This window comes from Arachis hypogaea, chromosome 8, assembly GCF_003086295.3.
Source record: "Arachis hypogaea cultivar Tifrunner chromosome 8, arahy.Tifrunner.gnm2.J5K5, whole genome shotgun sequence".
NCBI lineage: Eukaryota > Viridiplantae > Streptophyta > Magnoliopsida > Fabales > Fabaceae > Arachis > Arachis hypogaea.
In genome coordinates this window covers 32,565,857-32,576,607 of record NC_092043.1, presented here as the reverse complement: position 1 = coordinate 32,576,607, position 10,751 = coordinate 32,565,857, and the positions used below count along the sequence as shown (strand labels likewise).

Genomic DNA, 10,751 nt, shown 5'->3' with positions numbered 1-10,751 from the left:
TGATTTCTCCATGATGGGTTATAGGTATTTCCATATGGTTCACCCAGATAATTAACCTCTGCCATGGCAGGGTTCTCAGGATCATAAGCTTCTTCAGAAGCTACCTCTCTAGTACTGTTGGATGCATGTTGCAATCCATTCAGATTTTGAGAGATCATGTTGACCTGTTGAGTCAACACTTTGTTCTGAGCCAGTATGGCATTCAGAGCATCAATTTCAAGAACTCCCTTCTTCTGAGGGACCCTATTATTCACGGAATTCCTCTCAGAGGTATACATGAACTGGTTGTTTGCAACCATGTCAATGAGTTCTTGAGCCTCTTCAGGCGTTTTCTTCAGGTGAATAGATCCACCTGCAGAATGGTCCAGTGACATTTTCGAAAATTCAGAGAGACCATAATAGAATATATCTAATAGGGTCCATTCTGAAAACATGTCAGATGGACATCTCTTGGTCAGCTGCTTGTATCTTTCCCAAGCTTCATAGAGGGATTCACCATCTTTTTGTTTGAAAGTTTGAACATCCACTCTCAGCTTGCTCAGCTTTTGAGGAGGAAAGAATTTATCTAAGAAGGCAGTGACCAGCTTATCCCAAGAGTCCAGGCTATCCTTAGGTTGTGAATCCAACCATATTCTAGCTCTGTCTCTTACAGCAAAAGGGAAAAGCATGAGTCTGTAGACTTCAGGATTAACTCCATTCGTCTTTACAGTATCACAGACTTGCAAGAATTCAGTTAAAAACTGATAAGGATCTTCAGATGGAAGTCCATAAAACTTGCAGTTTTGTTGCATTAATGCAACTAGTTGAGGCTTAAGCTCAAAGTTATTGGCTCCAATGGCAGGAATGGAGATGCTTCTTCCATCAAACTTGGATGTTGGCTTTGTGAAATCACCAAGCATTCTCCTTACATTATTATTATTATTTTCGGCCATCTCTTCCTCTTGTTCGAAATTTTCTAAAAGGTTGCCTCTGGATTGTTGTAATTTAGCTTCTCTTAATTTTCTCTTCAGAGTCCTTTCAGGTTCTGGATCAGCTTCAACAAGAGTGCCTTTATCCTTGTTCCTGCTCATAAGAAAGAGAAGAAAACAGGAAAAGAAAGAGGAATCCTCTATGTCACAGTATAGAGATTCCCTTATGTTAGTAGAAGAAGAAAGGGGTAGAAGAATGAAGGAGGAGGTTCGGATTTGGATGAAGAGAGGTGAAGAGAAGTGTTAGTAATTAAATAATTAAATAGAATAAGAAAAGAGAAGAGAAATTTTCGAAAATAATTTTGAAAAAATGGTTAGTGATTTTCGAAAATTAAAGATAAGATGAGATTAAAATTAAAATTTAAAACAAAAAGAATTTTTGAAAAAGAGAGGGAGAATTTTCGAAAATTAGAGAGGGAAGAGTAGTTAGGTGGTTTTGAAAAAGATAAGAAACAAATAAAAAGTTGGTTAGTTGATTGAAAAAGACTTTGAAATCAATTTTTGAAAAAGATAAGAAGATAAGAAGTTAGATAAGATATTTTGAAATCAAATTTTGAAAAAGATAAGATAAAAGATAAAAAGATATATTTGAAAAAGATATTTGAAAAAGATTTAATTTTAAAATTGACTTAACTAACAAGAAACTACAAGATAAGATTCTAGAACTTAAAGATTGAACCTTTCTTAACAAGAAAGTAACAAACTTCAAATTTTTGAACCAATCACATTAATTGTTAGCTAATTTTTCGAAAATTTGATAAAAAGATAAGAAAAAGATTTTGAAAATATTTTGAAAAATAATTTTGAAATTTTCGAAAATTAAAAAAAATGAAAAAGATATGATTTTTGAAAAAGACTTTGAAAAGATAAGATTTTTAAAATTGAAATTTTGACTTGACTTGTAAGAAACAACTAATTTTGAAAATTTTTGACCAAGTCAACCCAAAATTTCGAAATTTTAGAGGGAAATAAGGAAAAGATATTTTTTTTATTTTTGAATTTTTAAAGAAAAACACAAAAATGACCCAAAACATGAAAATTTTGGATCAAGACACAAGATGCATGCAAGAATGCTATGAATGTCAAGATGAACACCAAGAACACTATGAAGATCATGATGAACATCAAGAACATAATTTTGAAAAATCTTTAATGCAAAGAAAACATGCAAGACACCAAACTTAGAAATTTTTAATGCATGGAAAATATGAATGCAAAAATGCTCATGAAAAACAACAAAAGACACAAAACAAGAAATCATCAAGATCAAACAAGAGAACTTGTCAAGAACAACTTGAAGATCATGAAGAATACTATGAAAGCATGAATTTTCGAAAACAATGCAAGAAAAATTTTAAAAGCATGCACTTGACACCAAACTTAAAAATTAACACAAGATTCAAACAAGAAACACAAAATATTTTTGATTTTTATGATTTTCTAATTTTTTTGTATTTTTATTAATTTTTTCGAAAAACATAGTTTGGAAAAACGAAAAATAAAAGAAAAATTTTGAAAAAGATTTTTGAAAAGAAAATTACCTAATCTGAGCAACAAGATGAACCGTCAGTTGTCCATACTCGAACAATCCCCGGCAACGGCGCCAAAAACTTGGTGTTGTTGCCGGATTAAAAACTTGGTGCTGTGGTTGCACGTAATTGTAATTCAAATAATCCCCGGCAACGGCGCCAAAAACTTGGTGTTGTTGCCGGATTAAAAACTTGGTGCTGTGGTTGCACGTAATTGTAATTCAAATAATCCCCGGCAACGGCGCCAAAAACTTGGTGGACGAAATTGTGATTCCCTTTTTTCTTGTAATTGGATTTATAAAAGATGTATACTCTGAGGACATTGTTTATTTCCTTCACAATCTCGTTCAACTAGCCAGCAAGTGTACTGGGTCGTCCAAGTAATAACCTTACGTGAGTAAGGGTCGAATCCACAGAGATTGTTGGTATGAAGCAAGCTATGGTCACCTTGTAAATCTCAGTCAGGCAAATTAAACATTATTTATGGGTTTGAGGATAGGAATAATAAAAAGAAATAAATAATAAAAGGGATAGAACACTTATGCAGATTCATTGGTGGGAATTTCAGATAAGCGGATGGAGATGCTGTAGAGCTCTTGGACGCCTGCTCTCCTACTCCTTCTACTCAATCCTTCTTACTCCTTTCCATGGCAAGCTTTGTATAGGGGTTCACCATCAACTGTGGCTACTTTCATTCCTCACGGGGAAATAACCTGTGCGGCTGTCACTCGCACAGCTAACCAGTCTGGAGGCATCACCCATGGCTGATGGCTACATCCCATCCTCGCAGTGAAAACTATGCTAACGCACTCTGTCACAGTACGGCTAATCACCGGTTGGTTCCCGCTCCTACTGTCACCAACGCCCAGCAGGTTAAAGTTTGAAGCACGTCACGGTCATTCATGATCGGAATCCTACTCGGAACACCACAGACAAGGTTGGACTTTCCGGACTCCCAGGATCCTACTCGGAACACCACAGACAAGGTTGGACTTTCCGGATCCAGATGAATGCCGCCAACTATCTAACTTATACCACGAAGATTCTGTTGGGGAATCTAAGAGATACGCATTCAAGCTCTGTTGCATGTAGAACGGACATGGTTGTCAATCACGCGCATTCATAAGTGAGAATGATAATGAGGGTAATCTGACTCATAACATTCATCATGTTCTTGGGTACGAATGAATATCTTGGAATAAGAATAAAAGAGAATTGAATAAAAGAAGATAGAATTTCATTAATACTTGAGGTACAGCAGAGCTCCACACCCTTAATCTATGGTGTGCAGAAACTCCACCGTTGAAAATACATAAGCAAAAGGTTCAGGCATGGCCGAATGGCCAGCCCTCTCCATGATCAAGTGACCAAATAATGAAAGACTTAAAGTGGTCAAAAGATGGTCAAAAGATGTCTAATACAATAGATAAATGTCCTATATATACTAGACTAGCTACTAGGGTTTACATGAGTAAGTAATTGATGCATAAATCCACTTCCGGGGCCCACTTGGTGTGTGCTTGGGCTGAGCTTGAGGAATTCACGTGCTAAGGCATTTCTTGGCGTTGAACTCTGAGTTATGACGTGTTTTGGGCGTTCAACTCCGGATCATGACGTTTTTCTGGCGTTTAACTCTAGACAGCAGCGTGTACTTGGCGTTCAACGCCAAGTTACGTCGTCATTCTTCGAATAAAGTATGGACTATTATATATTGCTGGAAAGCCCTGGATGTCTACTTTCCAACGCCGTTGAGAGCGCGCCAATTGGAGTTCTGTAGCTCCAGAAAATCCATTCCGAGTGCAGGGAGGTCAGAATCCAACAGCATCAGCAGTCCTTTTGTCAGCCTTCTTCAGAGTTTTGCTCAAATCCCTCAATTTCAGTCAGAATTTACCTGAAATCACAGAAAAACACACAAACTCATAGTAAAGTCCAGAAATGTGAATTTAACATAAAAACTAATGAAAACATCCCTAAAAGTAGCTCAAACTTACTAAAAACTATATGAAAACAATGCCAAAAAGCGTATAAATTATCCGCTCATCAATCTCCTGAGTAAGTTTGCATGATATGGGTGCTGAGCTTCATTTTCTGGAATGTAGTGAAGAATAGTACATCGGCGCTGCTCCCAGGATCAAGCAGCACTTTCCGGACAATAAGGTCTCCCAACTGAATTGAGATCACCACAGGATCATCATAGTTCATATGGTTTGACTTAAAATCAGAACAACCAAAAGTCATCTCAGGGATGTCTGGGGTTGGTTGATATTGGACAGAAGAGTGTTCGACCGCCAACATGGCCTGGTATGTCCGTTTTCTTGCCGAGTTTGTTTCTCCTCCACCGGCATATCCTCCTGAAATGCAGTTAATGACTCCTCTGGGCTGAGCTGGTGCTTTGTCCTTTTCCTTGGATGATGAAATTGTCGCGGGTTGGTCGGAGCTTGGACGTTTCTGCATATGTCCTGCAATGAATTTATCAAGGTGTCCTTGCCGCGCCAAGCGTTCTAATAGATCCTTGGCGATCACACATTCATCTGTAGTGTGACCATGCTTTTGGTGAAAACTGCAGTACTTCGATTTGTCTACGTTCTTTGGCTCGGGGTAGTTGCCGGCTTTACGGGGTGGCTTGATGAGCTTGGAGTTTAAAATTTCTTTGATAATGTCGTCCCTTTTGGTGTTGAACTGAGTGTAGGACTCGTATCGTGGCACAAGCTTAAAGTTTTTCTTGCTCTCCCGAGGTTTATCCTCATCTTTCATGAAGGGAGACTTTTCTGCTCGTCGGGCCTGTCGAAGCTCTTCGATATCTATTTGCCCCTTAGCTTTCTCCCTAAACTCGGCCAAGGTCTTTGGCTTGGCCACTGCAATTGTTTCTTGGAATTTGCCAGGTCGGAGGCCGCTTTTAATTGCATGCAGGTGGACCTCTGGGTGTAGATCAGGAATTTGCATGGCCACTTTCGTGAAACGGGTAATATAATCCTTCAGACTTTCCTGTGGACCCTGTTTGATTGTAGTCAGATAGTCGGAATCATGCAAGTAAATTGCCGATGCTGCAAAATGTTGTTCGAATTGCTTTGCTAGCTCCTGAAAGCGTGAAATGGAATCTGCAGGCAAAGAGCAAAACCAGTCAAGCGCGGGTCCGTCTAAAAAGGAAGGAAAACAACGACATAAAATGGGGTCGGATGCCCCATTGACAATCATAATAGATCTAAATTTTTTAATGTGCTGCTTAGGATCCCCTAGCCCATCGTATGGGGTTAGTGTTGTCGGTAACGTGAATTGTCGTGGTAGTTGGAAATTCATGATGTCGGCCGTAAAAGGCCCCGCCGAGTTGTCGGGCTGGTCATCATCATCCTCGGGTATCGCCTCCTCGTCCCGATTGTCAGCATCGTTGTCTTGGGGTGTTTCCGAGACATGAGTCGGTTCGGAGCGTCGGTCATCATTTTCCTGGCGCTCGCGACGATCATTGTTATGTTCCAGTCTGGCGTTAGCCAATTGTTGAATCTGTTGTTGCATTCTTTGGTTTTCTTCCGTCATGCGCTGGTTTGCTTCAGCCATGCGTTGATTCGCCTGCTGGAGCTCGGTTACCATCCGGAGAAGTTCGGACGGGGTGGGGGGAGGGACATCGGCCATTGTCAAATGTCAGGGTTTCAAGGGCTCGTGGAAGGAAATTTCACACGAAGGCCCTCCTTCTAGCGCCAATCTGTTCTTGCCTGAATGAGGTGGAGGTATAACTCGGTTCTTTGACGTAGGTCGGCGATTCCTCCCTGGTGAGTATAATATACGTCGGTCGGTTGGAGCGGGGGGTCGGGTACCTGCAAAGGCACTCCGATGCTTAAGTTAGTAGAGTAATATGTGATGTGAATGCTTTCATCAAAAGATGATCTTACCTTTGGTTGTTTCCTCGTTCCTTTATATCCATGTGGACGAGGTTGTAACGTCTGAGAATTGATTGTGTATCCGAACGGATGAGGTTGTAACGTCTGAGAATTGATTGTGTATCTGACGTTACAAGCAATGATTAATGCTATCCTTCAGAAAAAGGGTCGGTTGCCGAGGATCATGCGTTGCCGAGCTCATAACTCGTAACCGATGTTTACTGGTCATATCAATGTGAATTATGAGTGCTAAATTGAGAAATCAAATTAAATAAATTGAAATTTTAGTCACCAAAAAAAAAATAAATTGAAATTTAAATATTGCAAGTGTAACTTTCGAACTTGTATGAATATTAACTCAATTAATATTTAATGCCGTATCAAGTAGGCCGTGGATGACTATGGATGTAAAAGAAAGGTCAGATTCAACTAATGATACAATAGTACTTAAAACAGCTGTGACTGAAAAATGCTCTTGATAACAGGCGCTTGTGTTCATTGTACTTAACAAACACTATTTGAGTCGCATTTTATGATGTTACATCAACAAAATTGAACCATGCATGAATCCTCTATGGCCTAACTGATAGCAAACAAATGTTAGTCATGTATGCTCTTTAACCCCTCAATTATTCATTAATAGCCTAATAGGTATCGTTTTCATCGTTTGACTGTCTGTTTTCCATGGTCCTCTGAGCTTGCTAGCCTTATTGAATTCGCTTTGCTTGTTTAATTTGTTCTTCTTAGCCTTTTCCGTTAAAAGAAAACAAATATTTTTTGCACAACATTAACAAATTTGTTTGTTTATTTAATTATTTTGGCGTTATGACTAACTTGGAACCAGGAAATTCGCGAGCTTTCCATGATGGACTTAAACATAAACAATCCATGGTTTATGTAATGACAAATTAAATAATTTACAATAATATATCAACCAGGCCCCGCGAATGGGTAATTAAAATATGATTTTTATGATTATCTTTCCCCCTTCCCTTCACAACATTTTCTTTGTATCATATTTTATATTTTTTACAGTGGAAAAGAGAAAAATATTTGTACGAAATGCATGTTCTTAGTCTTATTTTATTTCATGTAACATGTACATATTATTTGTTTATTGTATAAGATAAGAAACTCCGACGAGTGGATAGGAATGGATAAATTCTTATATATAATGAGCAATTAATTATTCCATTAAACACATAAAGAAAGATGAATAGGGCAAAGTCCAAAGGGTAGGTAATAAGCCAAATGAATAAAAAGATTAATCCACCCTTCTGGATGCATTGGATAGTGTCTTCTATGCTGACAAGTGACGACTAGGACTAACGCATGAAGAGTGAAGAGGGAAGGCAGGGAAGGAAGAAAGCAACTGATAAATTATTGAAGTCACTCGGAGAAAAAAGAAACAGAACCTTCTCGCCTTATCATTTCAATTCCCTCAAACACTCCAATAACTTAAAAAAAAAAAAAAAGAGAGGAAAATCTCTCTGTGTTCTGTCACCGGTGACCAAAACCGTAATTTCAGGTTTTTTGTGTTTCCCTCTGTAGTAAGACTAGAGTGATGAAGCCGCAATCACCGGATCGTCCGGTTCCCACTCTCTCCCCTCGCTCCCCCTTCGCCGCATCAGCCTCCGCTTCTCACCGCAAAATCGCCATCGCCGTCGATCTCAGCGACGAGAGCGCCTACGCCGTCCAGTGGGCCGTACAGAACTACCTCCGCCCTGGAGACGCCGTGATCCTGTTGCATGTGCGTCCCACGAGCGTGCTCTACGGCGCCGACTGGGGTTCCGTCGACTGCGGCGGCGGAGAGGAATCCTCGGAATCGGCGGAATCAGAGCAGAAGAAGCGGGAGGAGGATTTCGATAACTTCACAGCGACGAAGGCGAGTGACCTTGCGGAACCCTTGGTGGAGGCGAAGATCCCGTTCAAGATCCACATTGTGAAGGACCATGACATGAAGGAGAGGCTGTGCTTGGAGGTCGAGAGGTTAGGGCTTAGTGCTGTTATCATGGGGAGTAGGGGTTTTGGTGCTTCCAAGAGAGCTTCCAAGGGTGGAAGGTTGGGGAGTGTTAGTGATTACTGTGTTCATCACTGTGTTTGCCCCGTTGTGGTGGTGCGGTACCCCGACGAGAAGGACGGTGGTAACGGTGGTTTTGGTGGTGCTGGTAGTGCTCAGGGCAAGGTTGTGGATGAAGGGGAGGTTCTTCACCCTGTGCCTGAGGAGGAGCACGAGGTTGAGGAGTATCATGATGCCCAGGATGAACACCACAAAGGTTTGGACTTTCGACTTTAGCTTCTGTTCACTAGAAATATTGTTAGTCAACGCTTTTCTTATTCATTCAGAAGAATGAAAGTGATTGTTTCTGTATTCTTAAGGGTTTAATACTTGAGTTTGCATTAAAAACGTTGCTGATGTATTGAATGTTTGAAAAGTACAAAGCAGCTATTGATGACTGATTGTTATTTGAGTCAAAATAACAATTCAGTTTGGGGGATTTTGAGAATTCATGACTAGGGTTGAGGTTGGTGTGGTTGGTTTCTTTGTGGAATTGAATTTTCAGTTTGAGCCTGAGGTTAGATTGCATTTTGCAGTTTGAAAATGATGAGGATCATATCAGGAGGAGTTAGAAATGCCATTATTTATTAGTATTCCTTTACTTTTTTAAACTTAGGTGGTGCTTTTTGGTTATTGTTGTTTTTGTTTAGCTTCAGCTTAGGACTGGTGATGCGTATGCTATCATTTGAAGTAGTTCATGTTCAAATGTTTTAGGAGATAAATTATATAGGACTGTACTATTCTATGCACGATAACAACCAAGGGTAATACAGCCATGTAAAATCAAAGGGGCAGGGTGCTCTCCATAAGAAGACTGATTCCATTATCTTGACCTCTTTCTCATTCTGAATTCTAAATTCAATAAAATGTGTATTGCTTTGCAAGTTTTTATATAAGTTCTGAGTAATTATCACTGGACTTTTGGAAGTTTTGAATGTGGTTTACTTGAAATGGTTTGATATGAGGCTACAATTCATAGGACTGATGAGGATGATATATATTATTCTCAAGTATAGTATACAATGCAAACATTGCTAGCCAAGGTCATATTTGTTAGTTGTCAATCCAAATCTCAGTATGTGTTTCATGAATATATTTCATTACAAAATCATGTCTAACATATATGATACTGATCATTTCATTCTTTTCTATTGTACTTCCACTAAATAATGTTATTTGGTTAGAAACTATAGACACTAGGAAGCTGGATTGAATTCATTTGCTATTTAGCACAAACCAAAAAGGTTCCTAAACTGAGGTTTTTGCAAAAAAGAGGTATCTCATAGATTGATAGATATAATTTTTTATTTTGTTCAAGTTTTCTTAGGCAAGGCTATACTGCATTAAGAATTTAACATGGTCTTGTATCCCGTTGTAAGCATAATCAATATCGTTGTTTTTATTAAGAGGTCACCAAACTATGAAATTATCTATTTATTTACGTTTGACTAATTTTTCTCGGGTTTTACATATATATTTTTGTCGTGTGAACAGATACTTGATAAGAAGAATAGAGAGCAATATCAATATCCTACTTACTACAGGTAATATGCATGAATTACGTTTGTATTTTATCATTAAACATTTTACCCTCAAGTTTTGAAGTTAGCTGTTATTGACTCCCATTGAAATGTTGTGATGTATTATCATGAATTGAACTGTGCTTTAAAATTACCGCGTCTTCAATTTGTTTTTCAGAAAGGAGTTACAGCGTTAAGGCATGTGCCTGAAGAAGAAGGACGTGTGAAATTTGAGAACCATCTTGGACAAATTATACATTTTAAAGCGGTTGTTTGTTTGATTAAGCATTTGTATGCTTTGTACAAGTTTGTTTGGACACTGCTTCAATGCTTCATTGAAAGCTTTGAATATGCTATCTTTCAACTTCAGTGTTTGGAAACCATTTTATATAAGCTAAAAAAAAAAAAATCTCATTTGGCATATCAGCTATGTAATACCTGTTTCGTTCTGAAGTTTATGTCAAAGGAAAGTTGAATTGAACATTCTTATCGAGAGGTCTCGCCACAAATTCTCAAGAACTATGAAGTTAAATTACTAATCCCTATATAACCATCAAAATTCTATCTCTACACAAAGTGGATCGAACGAGGAATCAAGAAAAGGAAATTAGATTAAGAAAGAAGGGAGAAAGAAAGATGTGCACAGAACAACTGCAGGAGGTGATCAAGAAACAGTATCTTAATTTCAAAGCCCAACTTTTTCTATTTGGTCAAGCAAAGCCTAACTTTTTTTTTTTTTTTTTGCTACAAACCAAAGCCTAACTTTGAACTTCAGTATCTAGCTATTTATCGTTGCTGGTGTA

General features: G+C 38.6%; 2 protein-coding genes and 1 non-coding gene across 3 annotated transcripts; 2 read left to right on the top strand and 1 right to left on the bottom strand.

Annotated features, from left to right (window-relative positions):
* The first annotated feature begins 432 nt into the window (after positions 1-432).
* LOC112708595 (small nucleolar RNA R71) lies at positions 433-536 on the top strand. Its single transcript, XR_003156447.1, has one exon. It is a non-coding gene; the product is annotated as a small nucleolar RNA R71 (small nucleolar RNA).
* A 4,001-nt stretch (positions 537-4,537) lies between these two features.
* Positions 4,538-6,124, bottom strand: LOC140174707 (uncharacterized). The gene has a single exon (XM_072200208.1). The coding sequence runs from the start codon at positions 6,122-6,124 to the stop codon at positions 4,538-4,540; it is 1,587 nt and encodes a 528-aa protein (XP_072056309.1).
* Positions 6,125-6,875: 751 nt separating this feature from the next.
* LOC112707050 (universal stress protein PHOS32) lies at positions 6,876-10,369 on the top strand. Its single transcript, XM_025758607.2, has 3 exons — positions 6,876-8,645; positions 9,923-9,972; positions 10,127-10,369. Exons 1-2 carry the CDS (start codon positions 7,934-7,936, stop codon positions 9,928-9,930), a joined length of 720 nt encoding a protein of 239 aa, XP_025614392.1. The 5' UTR covers positions 6,876-7,933; the 3' UTR covers positions 9,931-9,972; positions 10,127-10,369.
* Positions 10,370-10,751: the final 382 nt, after the last annotated feature.

Coding starts and splice junctions, on each gene's coding strand:
- LOC140174707 (XM_072200208.1), bottom strand. CDS start 6,124: ATGGCCGATGTCCCTCCCCCCACCCCGTCCGAACTTCTCCGGATGGTA.
- LOC112707050 (XM_025758607.2), top strand. CDS start 7,934: ATGAAGCCGCAATCACCGGATCGTCCGGTTCCCACTCTCTCCCCTCGC.